Raw genomic sequence first — 17,925 nt, forward strand, 5'->3', positions numbered from 1 at the left:
AAAACTCTCCTCCAAGCGATGAAGCTCAACTGGTTGGGGTATCCCACCAACAGAGAGCGCCACCAACTTTTTTGCTATTTTTAGAATGCATGAGTCGTTTGCCGTCTGCTAAACGAAGTCTTTCTATATTCCGTTTAGGTAGAGAACTTGAGTCGTTTAGAAGCCGTTTAGTGGCCGTTTAGTGGATTTGTGGCACTTGGGTATGGGCTTTTTAGTTGGCACGTTTTTCCATACAAAAAAATTATGAATTTTTTCTCGGCAGGCCATGAGAAATTTTCAAAAATCGGGTTTCCCATACAAACGCATGCTTATTAATTGAACTGTCAGCCAACTATCGAGCGTTCAACTAAAAAGCATCCCAAATAGCCAGCTCGTACTTTATAGCTGATTTAGGGCTGTTTAACGAAAAATCGTTCCAATGTCGTACTTTGTGGCTGATTAAGAGATAGACGGCACTTTGCGGAACTATGGAGCTTTTTAACAGGCACATGGTACTATTTGGAACTTTGCGGCTGATTAACACTATGTGTAGGGTTCATGATGGAACTTTAAGGCTTGTTAAGAACGTGTACCGAACTTGGTGGAACTTCATAGCTTTTTAATGCATGACATCGGTACAAGGTGGGTCTTGTCAAAGTGTCAAAGACGGACGCCGGCAATAATCTCATTGCTGCTGCACTAGTTAGATTCGTTAATTGAAGAATGAATATTGAGTGAAGTGATTGTGAATTATCAGTAAATTGTGTAAAATTTTGTGTAATCATCAATACAAAGGATTTAAAAATATACATATGTTATTAAACGAAACAAATCTTGTTGTTTATTTCATCGATGACGCTTGCTTGAAAATAAAACACAAAGAAAAATAATCCCTGGCATCGTGGCATAAGGAAGCTGCTTAGGCGCTGTTTGAAAGACCCGCATAGAACTTTGATGCTGTTTATCTACTGCAAAAGGCGAATTAGAGCAGCGATCTTTAGCGTGCCAAAATGAGCTGCTTAAGCAATTCTGGCTATTTGGGAAAACATATGAAATTCACTAGTTTTATTATTAATTCACCTAGAATCAATCGATTAATCGTTAGTAGAATATTATTTTAATCAATAACTGTAGGTTTAACAACTGTACGACAACTGTACGACGTACGTATGAACAGCTGTCAGATTTATGCCCACGGTTAAGCCGCCCGCCGGTTAATCCGACCCCGGATAATCGACGTTCTACTGTATTGAATTTGGACTGTATATTAGCGGAAAACTCGTGACCGTTTGCAGCATTTAAAAACTACACCAGTTTATCTCAAACTGGAGCAACCGTGAACATCGATGCACACCTTTCTGTATACCTTGGCCGGTGACGCGAACGGTTTTGATCCGTCAAAAGCCGAAGAAGAAGATAGGCTGAAAATCTGGAGAAGAAAGAGAGTGCGAAAAAGGAGGTGGTGCGTTTGCCCCGTGTGTGTCGTCGTGAAATTCACGAGCTGTGTGTGATCAATTAGTTTTGCTTCCGCATCGCCACCCGATACCCGATTTCGCCTATCGCGCTGAGCAGTGCCACGGTTTTGCAGTTTGCCAGCGCTCCCGCGTCCGTCGGTTAACTTTTCCCAGAGGGTAAGTATGTGTGGTCGGTGTGTGTAAATGATACATTGCCGTGTTGGCCAGTGCCAGCTTTCCTTTCCGCGACACGTTCGTCTGACCGTGGCCGTAACACCGTCGCTGCGGACCCGTCGGGGTTCATCGCTGGGCGTTTCGAGAAGCTCGCTTGCGCCATCCATGTGTAAGATGTCCCAGTAATCTCAACCACGAACTCGGCTGGGGCTTAGCGGTTACGTTGCTGGGGAAAATTAATGACGCGTCTCGATTCCGTCGGAGAAGAAGGGGTACGAACGTTCGTGTGCAATGATCGAGGTCGCTGCAAGGGATTGGTGCTGTCTGTTCCACGTATGTTGGATAATATTTCAAAAATATAAAGAAGCCACATCTTGGTGCTCAAGTTCAAGTGCTCTTCGATCCAGGTGTACCTTCAAGGTGACAAACCGAAGAAAAAAAAGCATTTCCTGCTAGCAATCGAAGAAGAAGGAAACACTTTGCGACACAAACGAATCTTTTTTCCCCCGATAGACGGGTTTTGGGTACAGTAAATTAGGGCACCACCACTGCACGGCAGACGATGCGATTATCGTATGGCACGCCGTTGGTAATTAGCGCATCAAGCATTCAAGCCACCAAGAGTGAAAATGCAACCCGTCGTCAATGCAGCGTGTGTGTGTATGTGTTTTGTCGGGTGGTCGAAAACAAAGAAAAAGGGTAAAGTTCACTACAGACACAATAACGGCGTCAGCGTTAGGGGTGGGAAAGGCAAATCAGGGTCCACCTATCGAGGCCCCCGGACCGATCACGTACACATCGACACAGAGCAGAACGACGTGCGCACTATACACGCACGCACCACCACCGTCGATGCAAAGCAACCCTATCGTGGTGGTCATTTTATTTATTCACCTTATCAATGGTCTTAAAACACACAATCGCAACGCGTTCGCCTTCTACGGCGGCGAACCGACGACACGCTCTGGGTGACCGCGAAAATTTGCCCCATCATCATCATCATCATCAACGGAATCGTAGACGTTGTCATCATCACCATCGTCATCATCATCATCGGTGTGATCACTAATGTTTGTAATCAATTGTTCTTGTCTCCGTTTCCATGGTTGCTCCGCTTCTCCCGGTACCCACTCAGTTTGCATTGTGCGTTACGGCTTGTAAACGGCTGTTTTGAGGGCAGCAGCGAGCGTCGTGGGGTGGTAGATATTTTTGGATTCCCATCCGTTCGAGCGTTCCCATCCGGACTAAAAGCGTACGCCAGTGTGTGACATTGCCAAAATGTTTATCTGGGACTGGTTCACCGGCGTTCTAGGTTACCTAGGTAAGTGTTCTAGCGTGGACCCGCTGGTGTGAGGGCTAATTGTCGCCATCGAAAGCGCTGCCTAACTAATCGTGTGTGTTTTATCCCATTGCTTTGCAGGGCTGTGGAAAAAGTCTGGTAAACTGCTCTTCCTTGGCCTAGACAATGCTGGCAAAACGACACTGCTACACATGCTGAAGGACGACCGACTGGCACAGCATGTCCCAACGCTCCATCCAAGTGAGTATTTCGCCGGAACGTACTGGCAAAAGAAACCAATTGGATTCTAAATTCTAAACGCCTCACTTTACTTTTCAGCTTCGGAGGAACTTTCCATAGGAAATATGCGCTTCACAACGTTCGATCTTGGCGGACACACGCAAGGTAAGCCTGCAAACCGCTCGTGTCCACGTGTCACACGGGCAAAGCACTCACCAGTGTCCTATTGCGTTTTTCTATTCCGCAGCACGGCGTGTATGGAAGGACTATTTCCCAGCGGTGGATGCGATCGTGTTCCTCATCGACGCCTGGGACCGAACCCGTTTCACCGAGAGCAAAAACGAGCTGGACTCACTGCTCACGGACGAAGCGCTTTCCAACTGTCCGGTACTGATCCTCGGCAACAAGATCGACAAACCGGGCGCGGCGAGCGAAGAAGAGCTGCGGAACTACTTCGCACTGTTCCAGCTGACCACGGGCAAGGGCAAAGTGCCACGCTCCGAGCTGCCCGGTCGCCCGCTCGAGCTGTTCATGTGTTCCGTGCTGAAACGACAGGGTTACGGTGAAGGGTTCCGTTGGTTAGCCCAGTACATCGACTAATAATAGTATGGTGGTGTTCGGTGGCAATACGTTTATTCTATTTTTTTTTTGCTTTTTCGGGTATTAATGGGTGATTGCGGGGTCAGTGAGGAGAAGCGAGCGCAGCGGATAAACAAAACAACTACCGAAAGTCTTATTACTTACCCAAACCCACGTACACACATACATTAAAACAAAAAAAAATAATTTCAAATCAATAGGAAAGCGGATCGCGGTTCTCCTGCAAACTATGTGTGTGTTATCCGTGCATTGTTGGGAAAAACTGTGAAAAAGTGCAGTGAATTCGAGTCGACCTGGATATGTGCTTTGTTCGGTCCTGCGGGCCAGCGGGCGGTGCTGTTTTTGGTGCCGAACAGAGGGACACAGACAGTAGTAGTGCCGGGGTAATGTTTTAAAGCAATTGAATAGCATGTGCGCCGCGTGTAAGAGAGCTTGCAAGGCAAAAGAACGCTTAAAAGGAATGGAGGAAGGCAACAGAAAGCATTCCCGCTTTTACTGTTAAAAAGGAAAATGAAAAACAAACAAAAAACACACACAAACACACACTGTCCATCTTGAAATAGACCGGCGAGGAACATTTGATCAATCGTTCCACGAAAATTGCATAACGATGCCTGTATTAAATTAGTATGCTTTTTTTGTTTTGTTAAAATGCTCATTCGAATACGGGACAGTTCTAATTCAGTGTTACACATGTAGACGATGCGAAATCATCACACCCTTGGGTATGTTAAGCACTCAGTTTCATCGCTGCGATTGCTTAACTTCTTTAACGTTCAATTCATCCATTGCTTCGAAGTTCTATTCATATCCGCGTCACAATATTGATAAAAGACACGTTCCTTCGGGAATAGAACAAATTCAACAACCCTTGAAAGTGACCGTCATAGGTGAAACCAATTTTATATCTTAAAAAACCACCATTTGCATCTGTGAGAAGGTTTATTGGGGAGGAGGGCGTGTTACCCAGGGGATTGAAAAAAACCGAAACCGTTCCTGGAGTGTGGAAAATGGCCAGAGTTAAACACGAGAACATGAACATGAATGAAACGATCATTTTTACGAAATGTTTCGCATGTAGCACGATGCACTACCGACCACCGAGAGGTTGTGGCGCGTGTTGGACGATGTTGGATCCGAAAACGGCAATACAAAAGCCAATCAAATGGGGACGAGCGAGGTAGGTGGTAGAAAATCGTTTCACTTTATTGTTGGCTTTCTGTGTGGGGTTGCAAAAAAAGGAAAGAACGGTGCCCGTATTCATGTTTGAAACACAAGGCGCGCAACAGCTTTGCCGTTGGCATTAGTCTTACTCGCTAGTAAATGCACTTTTGTTGTGGTATCATTTCTCGACGTGTTCCAATCCTTTGACCGGAGAGCAGCACACCGCAGCTCCGCTTACAGGGATGCCTTGGGCCCCTCCTCCTCGAACTGGAGCTCATCGCCGTCCGGCAGCGGGCCGAAGAACTGCTCGATGCGCGCCGGATCCACCTCTGCCAGCGTGGCCGGATTCCAGCGCGGTTTCTGATCGCGATCGATCAGCAGGGCGCGCACACCTTCCTTGAAGTCGCTGTCGATCGCATGGTGCACGGCAAGCCGGTACTCCATCTTGAGACACGTCTTCAAATCCATCTTGCCGCCCAGCTCGAGCTGCTTCTGCGTCACCACCATTGAGGTGGGGGACATCTTGTGGAGCAGCTTCAGCGTGTTCTGTGCCCACTCGCTACCGTCCCGCTCCAGCTGCTGGAAAATGGCCTCCACCGTCGGCGCACTGAAGCACTGGTTGATTTGCTGCAGCTGCTTGGCCAGCACAAACTCGGCGCCCGCGTCCCGCTTCTCCGAGAACCGGTCCAGCACGCTTTCCACCTCGGCACCGCTCGTCGTGGCCAGCAGCTGCTGCTCCAGCGCGGCCAGATTTTTGCTCTCCACGTAGTGCGTCGCCACGCCGGCCTTGTGCACGTCGCGCCCCTTCAGCCGGAACCCGGTCAGGCCGAGATAGAGGCCGAGCTTGCCCTCGAGCCGGGGCAGGAAATAGCCGCCGCCAACGTCCGGGAACAGCCCGATGGCCGTCTCGGGCATCGCGAACATGGTGCGCTCCGTCGCGATGCGGTACTTGCCGTGCACGGACAGCCCAACGCCGCCGCCCATCGTGATACCGTCGATGAACGCAATGTACGTGGGCCGATAGCTGCCGATGAGGGCGTTCAGCCGGTATTCGGTGCTGAAAAACTTTCGCGCCAGCTCCACATTGCTCGTCTCGGTGATGGCGCGCACGTCCCCGCCGGCACAGAACGCCTTATCGCCGACGGATTTCACGATGACCACGCTCTTGGTGCTTTCCCACTGCTTCATGGCGTCGTAGATGAGCCGGACCATTTCCAGATTGATGGCGTTCAGCGCTTTCGGGCGATTCAGTGTGATCACGCCCTTGCTGCCGACCTCCTCCGTCAGTACCAGGCTGTTGCTATCACCGGCCGTCGAGGACATCGCGCGGCAAACGCTCGGGGCGACCAGTTGGCCCGATCGGCTTAGTCCGGCGCGCACCGCAATCGCTCGTAGCTGAAAGTGCGGAAATAATGAGCGGTTAGGAATATTCATGACGGTAAGGGGGATCGCATTTGCTCGATTCAATACAATTTCTCGATCGTTTGCTTTACCATCGTATTCGTTTTCGTAGGCTTGACGTTCCGGTTGAAGTTGCTGGCTGTGCGGGGTGTTGTGCTCTCTGTGATTATGCAACTGGTGTTGTGTGTCCCACGATACTTGTAGCTAAGCGGCACAGTGCTTACTTGATTTAATTTCCGACCGACCGCTACCAGTGTGACGTCGAGTGTTTTTCAACGATGTCGATGTTGCCTGCGCCGTCGTGTTGATAAGTAAACGTCACTTAAAGGGGGTCGGCGAAGGGATGGTAGGAGTGGGTCGAGGTTGGTGTTGGTGGAATGGAGCTGAAACACAGGGTGCCAAAGCGGAACTGGCTGAAATGAAACTGCCTAAAAAACTTTTTTTTTTACTTATTGCGCTCCTTCAGATGAACTTTCATAAAAGTCATCCAACGAAACGCGCTTTTTCCTTTATTGCTTTTTAAACTTTGTTTCCATAAACGTACACAGCTCTAAGCATTAGTATAAAATGATACCAGTAAACTGAACCTCTTCTCTCGGATTGCACTCTCTGAAGGGGCGAGCTAAAAGTTAGGAGATATAAAAATTGTTCACATCGCCGGCAAATCACTTTGGCCCTTCCTTGCCGGACGTGTCGCTGTCCGGTGCGGTCACTACTTCAAAGTCCGAGCCCAGCGAGGTGAGCGCATCGTCCGACTGCTGCTGCTGCTTCTGTATCGAATGGATTGAGGGAAATGCTTGGCCAACGATCGCTCGAAATGCTTCATCCGTCGGTAGCAGCGACTGGTGCGAGCTCTGCAGCGCCTGTACTGCCAGCTTCTCCGCGTCCGTCATGCATTCCAGCGCGTTCAGCCCGTCCAGACTGTTCGGCATGCCGAGGGCGGAATGTTGCAGGGCGAGCTGCTGCGATATGTTGACGCATTCGGCGGCCAGATCGAGCACGTTGGCCGACGGCAGCTGTAGCGGTTCCTTGGCGTTGGCCAGAAAGCGCAGCTGCTTCAGCACGTCCAGCACGAGCTCGCGCGACTTCGAGATGACCTCGAGCTGCGCTTTGTTCGACGCCAGCAGCAGTCCGTTCCGCTGCAGCAGGCTAGCCTTCCAGCGGGCCAGCTCCTCCACCATCAGGCTGCTGGCGAGAAACTTGCTGCGCCATACCTCGCTCTGGCCGGCCAGAAACTCGATCTGCTCCGTGTGGGACGACAGATTTTCCGCCGAGTTGAGCAGCTTGCGGGCAAGGTGCAGCTTGTCCTCGGTCAGCACGTTCACCTTCGTCTGCAAATCTTCGCCCACGGCGGCCACGAGCAGATTTTTCAGCTCCGCATTCACCTGCGCCTGGAACTTCAGCTGGCCCTGGAAGTAGTCGCGCTCCTTGCGCAGTTCCGCCAGCTCGCGCTCGTACCGCTGCCGCTCCTCGTCCTCGACCGACGATGGGGACGCACTGGTGCGCAGCTCCTTGTCCGCGATGGTCGACATCTGCGAGACGAGCACGCTCAGGTCGAGATTGTTGCGGTTGGCCAGCTTGACGCGCGATCCACCGCCGGGGATGCTGTTGCGCCCGGGGATGATTGGCGTGACGGCCCCTTTGTACGGTTCGAACGGGACAAACTTTGGCTCTTTGCTGTGCATCGTCGCTAGCTTCGGGCGGCCACCGGGCGCCACCAGCCGGGGCACCAGGTTGAACACTTTGCCGCGTGGCACTACCGCGGCCAGGGAGGTGTTTCCACCGGTGACGAGCTCGGTCGGCCGGTACACTGGATTGGCGCCGGAGTGAGGTAGCAGTCGTTCGATGGAAAAGTTTGCCGGCAGCTTTATGTCCGCCGTTGGCAGCAGTGTGGAAGATACGCTGGAAGAGGTGGAGGTCGATCGCTTCGCTCCTGTGAACGATCCAGCGAGCTCCTCGTGCTCCATACCATCGCCCTCAGTACGTCGACCTGCAACGGGAGAAGCGAGTGCGCGAGATGTGATGTGATTAGATTAGCGCCCAACTAGGTCATGTCTGCACACTTGTTACCCGTATCCATTGCGTTTTAGTTTGCGCGGGACGCAGGCTGCGGGAAATACTAAAAACTAGCCAGATGCACAACCAGATGACAGACGATTGCAGCCCTTATCATGAGGAGGGGGAGAGTTTTCTATTATCACTTTTCTCTTTTTCCACGACTGAGCCTTTGTTGTGACGCGAACTCAGCTGTTGTTGACAATGGTGCAATGGGGGAGTTGTAAATAGACAAAAACTGACAGCAAAAAAGGTATTTTGACATTTGACTATGCTGTCGGTTATGTGATGCTATTTTTGCTTCTTTTGCTTCCCCGATCTTTAACGATCGGATGATTTGATTTACTGGAATTTCTACTGTTTTAGTTATCATTTTAAAAAGATTTCGACACTCATGTGTCATGGGCTCTTTTAACGCGAGACATTTCAATTGCTGAGTGTAAATTACATTAAAAAAACATCACCTTTTACTACTACCTATTGTTTATTGTAATTCATCTCAACCGCTACTACATTATTCAGCTTCTTCCGATTTCGTCGCAGACTCGCCCGCGGCTGCTGTATTCCTTTGCGCAAGGTACAGCTCCAGCAGCTTCTCCGTCGCGCTCTGTTCTTCCAGCTTAAGCTCCGACAGCTCTTTGCACGGGAAGTCGGTCACGTTTGCCGACGGATGGCGATGGGTGAACGGCGTCCAGGCACCCTGCACACTCGGCACGTCCGTGTGCCAGTGTTTACGTAAGCGCATCTCCTCGGCCCGCCCGTTCGACTGTTTCAGCACCTGGATCCATTTCGAGATCTCTTCCCGGCTGTTGTTGCGGCAGTTGATCCACGTGCGCTCGCCGTTCAGGAACTCAGCCGACATGACGGCGGTCCGGTGCCGGCGGGGCTTCACGTACACCACGACGCCCGGATTGGCACGGCTGAAGTCGACCAGCTCTTGCTCGAGGAACTCGCGCATCCCTTTGCTGGAGCCGCTGGTTTTGCAGTACTTCAGGGTGATGCGCTGCAGCTGGCAAACGTACCGGCCGATGCCATTCTGCAGCGGGGCACGCGGAAAGCCCGATTTAAGAAACAGATGCGAGTTGGACATTCTTTTGCAGCGAGATAAAAGTAGCACACGACCGGCACCGAGCAACCACACCGCGCTAGGGAACGAAAACAAACCGTGCCGATTAGAACTGTCAAACTTGCTGTCAGCTGATTTGACAGCTGGGCGTAGGATTGTTTACAGCAGGCGGAAAACAATTCAATTTCCACGCCGCAACACGATGGAGAGCACGAAATCTGAACCGCACAGAGTGTTGGAACTTTTCAGTGGTATTGGCGGAATGCGAATGGCATTGGAGCGTAAGTGTTGCGTGGACAGCTTTTTTTAACTCTTCAACTCTAACGTTGCCCATCGTGTTTTTGCTTTTAGAAGCTGGGAAAGAGTTTGAAATCGTCTCCGCCATCGACGTGAATCCCATCGCAAACGAAGTTTACAAGCACAATTTCGGCGCAAAAACGGTCCGCAATGGAAATATACTGAGCCTAACGGCGGAGAAAGTAACCAAACTAAAGGTCGATACGATCCTGATGTCGCCGCCCTGTCAGCCCTTCACGAGGAACGGAAAGTTTAACGATATCAACGATCGAAGGAGCGACCCATTTCTGCACATTTGCGAGCTGCTGGATAAGATGCCGCTGGTAAAGTTCATACTGATGGAAAACGTGAAAGGGTTTGAAAATTCACAAGCCTGTGAGATGTACAAAGCGCGCCTGCGGGAGGCAGGTTTTCACTATCAGCAGTACATACTATCGCCGCACCAGTTTGGCGTGCCCAACACTCGCCACCGGTACTACTGTATCGCAAAACGCCATGGAGCGGATTTTAAATGGAAGAGTGAAGAAATTATTACCACACCGCAAACAGGCTACGGTGCAAAGCAAACGTTGGTTGGAACGATTGTGGACACGCAGCAAGACGCATTGGAATCGTATGGGTTGAAAAGTGCTACATTACTAAAGCATCTTCCACTGATGGATGTATGCACGCCGGAATCCACCAACTCGATGTGCTTTACGAAAGCGTACACGCATTACGCGGAAGGTACGGGTTCGGTGTACTGTCCTCTTTCTAGGCAGGAGTTCGACAAGACCTATGCCCTTGCGATGGGTGCCGAGGAGGACGAGGATCGAAAGCTTGCTTTGCTGCGGGAACTGCGCGTGCGATACTTTACCCCGAAAGAAGTGGCGCGATTGATGAGCTTTCCAGAGCATTTTAGCTTCCCAGAGACGGTCACGAACAAGCAACGTTATCGTGTGCTGGGTAATAGCATAAACGTGTTTGTCGTCAGTGTGCTACTACACGAGCTGTAAATAAATACGTTGAATTTGGTGCACAAAACATATGCCGCCTGACTTTTTTGCATCCGATCGACCGAAGATCACACTCTTGTACATATATTCCGTTCAAAATATTTTAAACAATTACCACAGCGAACAGACTAGGGGACGGTGGTTCCTCCCCATGCCTCTAATTATCCCAATCCGAATCATCGGTCCACTCAGTGTCGGCCAACGCCGACTCGTCTTCCGCCGGGCTGCCGATTTCGTTATAGTACTGCGGTGTCCACCAGTCCAGTACGCTTACGTTGCACACCGGATCGAACACGAGGTCCGTTACTCGTTTGCCGCAATAGTTCCCCAGCTGAAGTACTATCTTGTAGCGCATCATGCTCTGCGAGAGTGTTTGCACAATGTTTTTCACAAACAGCGTCTCGTTGTACATTGGTATCACCTTGAGAAAGTCGGTCGTTATCTGTGGCGGAAAAGAAATATTGCTCGTTACTTTGCGCAAATCCTGCAGCTCGTTCAGCCGAACCTTACCATCAGAATCTGGCATCCTTCCTCCGGGTTCATGTAGATGTCCTGCATGAAGGCGAGTGAATTTTTCTCCCGCTGTAGCTGAGCCGATCGGGCCGGTCGACTGCCCGGCTTGAACGGTGCCTTCAGCCGGAAGCAATACGTCCAGCAGCCTTTCGTACGCTTGTGCCAGCAGGTGAGTAGTTGCCGTCCTACGACGCGATATTGGTGCCGGTTCGTTCCCATCGTCAAGCGTGCCACGAACGGCGGGTACAGATAGTAGAGCGACCGTACGACTGCCGAGCGCAGACCACGCAGTCGTACCATGCTGTCCGGCTGGAAGCGGGCGGGCAGCTCGATCGAGCGATCGTAGTACGAACGATACAGCTGCGTCCAGAATCGGCCACTCTGCACAACTTCGGCCGTTTTGCGACAAATTAGCGCAAACCGGCACACATCTTCCGGCCGAATAAACTCTGACACGAGGAACCACAAGTCGATATGGTAGTCATTGTACGTGACTACCGGTGGTGCATCCGTGGCGGGCCCTTTCCCTCCAGCTCCAATGGTTTGCTCTGCTTCTTCACCGAGCGGTTCCGCTTCCAGCTCTATCTCGGCTAGAGATATCTTGCTGCTGACCTTCGACGCACGGTTAGAGCACTTCGGACTGTTGGCATAATCGTATATGGTAGGGTCTGAAACGAGAGCAGCAAGTCAGGCAGGACGAAAAGTGTGTCGACATTCCCTCTTGCTAACTACCTTTCCCGAAGGTGGATCGACTTTTGGTTGGTTTCACCTTCACGCTTAATGCCATGAATTTGTAAGGATACTATAGGGTGGGATTCGAATGCAGCCACGGGGAGAAACTAGTCGTTGGAACCAGTTGCGCATAAGTGGCGGGTGGGAATCACAATAGGCAATTTGTTGAACAACCTAGGTGTTGTATCTTTCAATATCCATTTGATGGAGAACGCTGGGCGCAGTGGAACCTTGCAACTTTGTGTTTTAAAGAATCATTTTGTGGTGCAATTTCTCTGTTACGACGGAACAGGTAACGATACGGTTGCGGTGCAGTGTAATACGCTGGCACTGCTTGAAAATTGTTAAATTTGTTGAATTTTGTTGCTTTTGGGCGAGTTTATGAACTGTGTTGTGTTTACATTTTGATCTGACTGACTGACGTTTTCAATTTTCTTTCGATGACGTTCGAAACTAGTGATGGGTAAATTTGGCAAATATTCGGAGTCCACTCCGAGCCCGTAACCGACTCCAGAAGGTAGGTCCGACCAGCATAATTTGGAGCCGACTAGAATTATCCAGAGCTGGAGTCGCCTGTGGTTAGAATAGTTCGAAGTCAAGATTGTCCGGAGTCGAACGGAGTCGAACGTAGTGAGCCGGAGTCGGTCCAACTCGGTCAGTGTCGGAGCCGACTTCGACTCTAGTTTCCAGTCGATTCCAGTCTACTCCGACTCATGACGACCCCGACTCCGGATAATTCCTATTCCGGATGACTGTGAATTCGAACGACAACGACTCCAGGTGAAACAATTGGTTCTGATTGTACACGAATCAGAATCGGTTTAACAATAACGGGTGTGCGATTGAACTTGTGGGTGCACTCTAGTGAACACATCACTATTCGCTACGCTTCTGGGCTGTACTAAACAGTTTTTAGAACAATAGCAAAAGGAAAAAGCAAAAACAGCAATCATTTGAATCGTGAACGAACATTGTTGACTATAGAATCATCAGGATATTAGTAGGAGCATGTAAAGATAAATTTTGGTTCGAATTGTGAACTAATTGATTGCTTCCAAGTTTAAGTTACAAAATACAACAAAAAGCTTATTTTTTAATTAAATTATATTAATAAAACAATCAGCAGTCAATAAAAAATAGTTTTAACATAAAAGGCATCAAGTTATTATACTTGAAATCATTAAAACCCCTTATCTATTGCTTTACGAACATGAATCACGTGTGATATAAACCATTGTCTGTATACAGTGACTGTCATAATAAAGTGCTTACTTTTATGTTCTTTCGATCGCAGAGGTGGTCGAATAAAACTCACGCGTTACTAATAAATTTACTAACGTATATATTCAACTTCACTTGGTTACAATTTGGTGTTGGCTTCGAGCACGCTTCCTTGCTGACCGCTAGTTCTTCAGTGCGCGCTGGTGTTTGGCGGTCAACGTCCGTGACCGCGCAACCGATGACCCCCGGATCGATCACACGCATACATTGACGGATGACGCTTTGCTGTCATCCGTGAGTTACCGCCGTGAATGAGTCCGGGCCAGGTTAGCTCACAACATCTCCCCCTTTTAATTACAGACGATACCCCTCGAGCCTACGCGGAAGTCTTCTAAGCCTAGAAGACCGGCGTGGCGACCGTATCGGCTGCTGGCGTTTTGTAGTAGCGAACGGGATTGGGCGTGGAGATGGTTGTGTGGGTGACGCGCTAGTTTGATGGTCCGTCAAGGGAACAGAACTCGATTCCGCTACCGCGCTGTCCGTCAGCAGATCAAACGGCAAATGATCTATGTCCACGTCCTCGCTGGAAGCCCCCACGGCCGAATCACGTTTTCGCAGCTGGTTCACATGGCGCCTGTGAACCCGTTGATTGTTCGTCTGCACCTCGAACATAACGCTGCCCAACTCTCGTATGATTTGCGCCGGAACCCACTTCCATGAATTCCGCGCATAGAACTTGGCGTAGACGAGGTCACCGCGCTGAAATCGTCTATCCAAGTTGGCCGGTTCTGCTTGCGCTGCAGGTGGAGGTTTCAGCAATTCCAACGCTGTTCGCATTTTTCTGCCTAGCATGGCTTCAGCTGGCGACTGCATGTCCGGCAAAATAGCGTTGGGAGTTGACCGGTAGCTCGCCAGAAAAACGTCAAGCGCTTCGTCCTGCGTTGTTCCCCCTTCCTGGATCTTCCTCATCGACCGCTTGAAGGTGTCAACAAAGCGCTCCGCCTGCCCATTCGATTGCGGATGGAATGGCGCAGTTGTGACGTGCTGTATACCGCGACTACTGCAATACTCCGAAAACTCAGCACTGACAAATTGTGGCCCGTTGTCGCTCACCATCGTTTCCGGGTATCCAAATCTCGCAAAGATTGACCTCAGTATCGCGATCGTTGCTGCTGATGTGGTACTTCGCGTTCGTATCACCTCTGGCCACTTGGTAAACGCGTCTACCACGATCATAAAATAGTCACCATCGATTGGCCCAGCGAAATCGATGTGAATACGTTCCCAAGGTTTCTGTGTCGCTGGCCAGGGAACAGGTTTTTCGCGAGGTGAAGTCTTTGCCGCTATCGCACAAGCATGGCATCCCTTTACGTGCTCCGTTATGTCCTTATCAACGGATGGCCAGTACACGTAACTCCGGGCCTTCGACTTCATTCGCTGGATACCGGGGTGCCCTTCATGTAGTTGCTTCAAGCAACGCTGCTGCAGCTTGCTAGGGATCACCACTCTTTCCCCAAACAAAATGCAACCACGGACCGTGGTTAGGGCTTCGCTTCTGTGGTAAAAGCAAGCCAGCTCTGCAGCATATGCGACATTTTGGGGCCACCCTTCCATGATGTATCCGTAAACCTTCTTCAGGACAGGGTCGGACTCCGTGGCCTTCGCAACGTCTCTAAAATTGAGTGGAAATATATTAATACAGTATGATGCTATGGAACTTACATCATTTTCCAACTCAGCGCTTGCGATTATGTATTCCGGATCCGGTTTTGCGTGCTCGTGTATCAGCCTTGAGAGCACGTCCGCATTGCCAAACTTATCGGTTTGCACGTACTCGATGGTAAAATCATACATCAGCAACTGCAATGCAAACCGCTGCAACCTATTTGCCGTGTACACTGGTATACCCTTATGTGACCCGAAAATCCGCAACAAGGGTCGATGATCGGTTTGCAATCGGAAGTGGCGCCCAAACAGCATCTTATGAAACTTTTTCACAGCAAATATAATCGCCAAACCTTCGCGGTCAATTTGGCTGTAATTTGCTTCAGCCTTCGTAAGGGCTCTCGATGCGTGCTGAACAACCTTCAGCGAGCCATCCGCGTACCTGTGGCTTATGGTCGCGCCTAGTCCAACCGACGATGCATCGGCAGAGACCACTATCTCTGCATTCGGGTCGTAGTGCGTCAGCAGCAAGTCGGATGCTAACAGGTCTTTGAACCTGTTAAAAGCATTTGCGCACTCCCGTGTCCAAACAAATTTGGTGTCATTTTTGAGCAATGCATCCAGCGGGTATCGCAATTCTCGCATCTTTGGTACAAATTTGCCGTAATAATTCACAGCACCCAGAAAGGACCGAACCTCACTAACGTTCGTCGGTGCTGGCATCTTCAGGATCGCATCTATTTTCGCTGGGTTTGGTCTGAGACCCTGTCTGTCGATAACAAAACCCAGGTACTCTATCCTTGGCATTTTAAACGAACACTTTTCCGCTCGGATTGTAAATCCGTACTCCTTTATGCGCCGGAAAAGGTTGAGCAAATTCTCATCGTGCTCGCGTTCTGTTTTGCCTCCAACAACTACATCATCCATGTACCCAGATGTACATTTTAGGCCGGAGAGCATTGCATCGATGAGTTGCTGGAACGCGGCTGGAGCAATTTTAATGCCAGGTGGTAGACGGTTGTAATGGTACAATCCGCGATGCGTGTTAATCGTCAGGAGTGGACGATATTCCTCTTTAATTTGTACCTGCAAGAATGCATCCGTTAGATCAATTTTTGAAAAATACTTGCATTGTGCCAGTTTTGAAAAAATATCCTCTGGGAGTGGGAGTGGATATTCGTACGATTGAAGAGCTGCATTCAACCCAGTTGAATAATCTCCACAAATCCGCACGCTGCCGTTCTGCTTCCTCACCACCACAATTGGGGCCGCCCAGTCCGAATAATCCACCGGAGTAATCACCCCTAGATCCTCTAAGCGATCGAGCTCCTTGTCCACCGTTGCTCGCATCGCGTACGCTACCGGGCGCTTAGGACAAAACACAGAACGGTGATTTGGCTTGAGCTGAAACTGTACATTCGCCTTGGTGCACAATCCGTTGCCTTTAAACAATGCAGGGAATCGGCTCTCCCATTTCACTCCCTCTGCTTCCACCTTGTTGCAAAACTGGTCCATGGGGACGGCACCGAGCTCGAACGTTGCTATCATATCGGCCCCCAAAAGATGCAAGGCCGAGTCCATAACGCGTATAACAGCAGACCGCGTTCTGTCACCGATCGTTATCTGTGCCTCGAATTCACCATCCAATTCAAGGCGGGACCCAGATGCTGTTTTTGCGTGGACTGTTACCGGCTTCAGTGTTGGCTTACCCAGCTGCTGCCACGTTTCTCGTCCGATTACTGTAATATCCGATCCAGTGTCAAGCTGCAGGCGGACCCTGTTACTGTTGATGAAAATGTTAACAAATTTTCTAGCTTGCTGGACATTACAAACATTGACCGTCACCGTACGCATGTCCACCGACGTGCGTTTTTTTTTCTTGTACTTCCCCTTTTTGTTGCCTCTTTTCTGCTGGTTGCAAAAACCTTCTCGGTGACCGGTTACGTTACAATCGCGACACTTGTGCAGAGCATATGAGCACTCACTTGCCCAATGAGCCTCACCACATAACCAACACGGCCCAGGTGGTTTGTTTACATTATCACTGTTCCTCGTATGCTGGTACTGCTTTCTTTGTTTCCACTTGCTCGCCTGCTGTTGTGCATTGCTTCTACTTCTTAGTGCTAGGATTTGCTCCTCCGCCTGAGTAGCGATCATGGCGCTATCCACCTTCAAGCTGGAGATTCGCTCACACTCAGCGGAGAGCTGCTCTAGCGTGACGTCGGTTCTCTCCTCGATACGAGAGAGAAGTCTCGTGCGCACGTCCGCATCAGCATCATCCTTTAAGCCGCACACTAATATCAGGCATTTGAACTGCTCCTCGCTCATTGCGGACAGCTGAAAGTTGACGCAGGAGCGGTTCACGCGGCAAACAAACGACACGAAATCCTCCGTACGAGATTTCGTTAGCTGCAAACACTTGTAGCGCTTACTCACAAGCGTTTCAGCTCTCCCAAAAAGGGCCTTCAGCTTTTTCACCGTTTCATCGAACGGTATCTCCCGAGGAACGCTGGGCAGGATGAAACTAGCGTAGCGTGCGTGCTCCGCAGGGCCTAACTTGCGCACCAGTAAGCGCACCTTTGCTGCATCGTCGAGGCGGGAGGCATCCTGTGCGAACAGGTCCTCGTAGCGCGCGAACCACGTATCGAAAGTTATTTCGGATTCCGCCTCGTACCGGAACTCGGTGATGCTACCCGACAACGCATCAATAATCAACTCCGGATTACTGGGGGCAATGACCTGCGTCGGGAAGGCCTGGCTTTGCTGGTTTGTAACTTGTGACTGCTGCAATACTTGCGTGATTAGTTGCTGCTGTTGCTGCATCTGTTGCTGCACCTGCTGCTGCTGCTGCTGCATCTGCTGTTGCATTAACTGCATCATCTGCATCAGCATCGCAGAATCGGGTGACTGCGCCGGCACTGATGATGACGCAGCAAAATGCTGTAGCGATGGCTGCCCCGCTGCATTCTGCGATGGCAGATTCACCGTTGGCACAACATTCTCGTTCGCGGGTGGAAAAATTTGCTGTCCCGTAGCAAAACCAGTCGAACGCAGCAAGGATGATCTTCGCTGCTCTCCTTCCATGGGGAA

The 17,925-nt window shown here is 50.2% G+C and overlaps 6 protein-coding genes across 7 annotated transcripts; 2 read left to right on the plus strand and 4 right to left on the minus strand.

Moving 5' to 3' along the window:
* Positions 1-1,344: 1,344 nt before the first annotated feature.
* Positions 1,345-4,793, plus strand: LOC1274012 (GTP-binding protein SAR1b). 2 transcript variants are annotated; one of them, XM_312971.5, is made up of 5 exons: positions 1,345-1,610; positions 2,743-2,928; positions 3,028-3,147; positions 3,226-3,291; positions 3,374-4,793. In XM_312971.5, exons 2-5 carry the CDS (start codon positions 2,886-2,888, stop codon positions 3,724-3,726), a joined length of 582 nt encoding a protein of 193 aa, XP_312971.1. In that variant the 5' UTR covers positions 1,345-1,610; positions 2,743-2,885; the 3' UTR covers positions 3,727-4,793. The 2 variants fall into 2 exon arrangements, with proteins under 2 accessions (XP_312971.1, XP_061505516.1); XM_061649532.1 differs by having other exon boundaries at positions 1,382-1,776.
* A 114-nt stretch (positions 4,794-4,907) lies between these two features.
* On the minus strand, positions 4,908-6,564 carry LOC1274008 (3-hydroxyisobutyryl-CoA hydrolase, mitochondrial). The gene is made up of 2 exons (XM_312972.6): positions 6,384-6,564; positions 4,908-6,285 (listed from the first exon to the last, which is right to left on the minus strand). Exons 1-2 carry the CDS (start codon positions 6,384-6,386, stop codon positions 5,125-5,127), a joined length of 1,164 nt encoding a protein of 387 aa, XP_312972.5. The 5' UTR covers positions 6,387-6,564; the 3' UTR covers positions 4,908-5,124.
* Positions 6,565-6,816: 252 nt separating this feature from the next.
* LOC1274007 (golgin-45) lies at positions 6,817-8,812 on the minus strand. The gene is made up of 2 exons (XM_312973.5): positions 8,362-8,812; positions 6,817-8,281 (listed from the first exon to the last, which is right to left on the minus strand). The coding sequence occupies exons 1-2, from the start codon at positions 8,369-8,371 to the stop codon at positions 6,957-6,959; spliced, it is 1,335 nt and encodes a 444-aa protein (XP_312973.5). The 5' UTR covers positions 8,372-8,812; the 3' UTR covers positions 6,817-6,956.
* Positions 8,620-10,732, plus strand: LOC1273922 (tRNA (cytosine(38)-C(5))-methyltransferase). The gene is made up of 2 exons (XM_312975.6): positions 8,620-9,693; positions 9,764-10,732. The coding sequence occupies exons 1-2, from the start codon at positions 9,207-9,209 to the stop codon at positions 10,702-10,704; spliced, it is 1,428 nt and encodes a 475-aa protein (XP_312975.6). The 5' UTR covers positions 8,620-9,206; the 3' UTR covers positions 10,705-10,732.
* Positions 8,812-12,438, minus strand: LOC1274014 (transmembrane protein 183). The gene is made up of 3 exons (XM_312976.6): positions 11,950-12,438; positions 11,215-11,885; positions 8,812-11,146 (listed from the first exon to the last, which is right to left on the minus strand). Exons 1-3 carry the CDS (start codon positions 12,002-12,004, stop codon positions 10,862-10,864), a joined length of 1,011 nt encoding a protein of 336 aa, XP_312976.6. The 5' UTR covers positions 12,005-12,438; the 3' UTR covers positions 8,812-10,861.
* Positions 8,861-9,208, minus strand: LOC1268273 (large ribosomal subunit protein mL43). The gene has a single exon (XM_306831.3). The coding sequence runs from the start codon at positions 9,206-9,208 to the stop codon at positions 8,861-8,863; it is 348 nt and encodes a 115-aa protein (XP_306831.3).
* Positions 12,439-17,925: the final 5,487 nt, after the last annotated feature.

Source organism: Anopheles gambiae, chromosome 2, assembly GCF_943734735.2.
Source record: "Anopheles gambiae chromosome 2, idAnoGambNW_F1_1, whole genome shotgun sequence".
In the NCBI taxonomy this organism is placed as follows: Eukaryota; Metazoa; Arthropoda; class Insecta; order Diptera; family Culicidae; genus Anopheles; species Anopheles gambiae.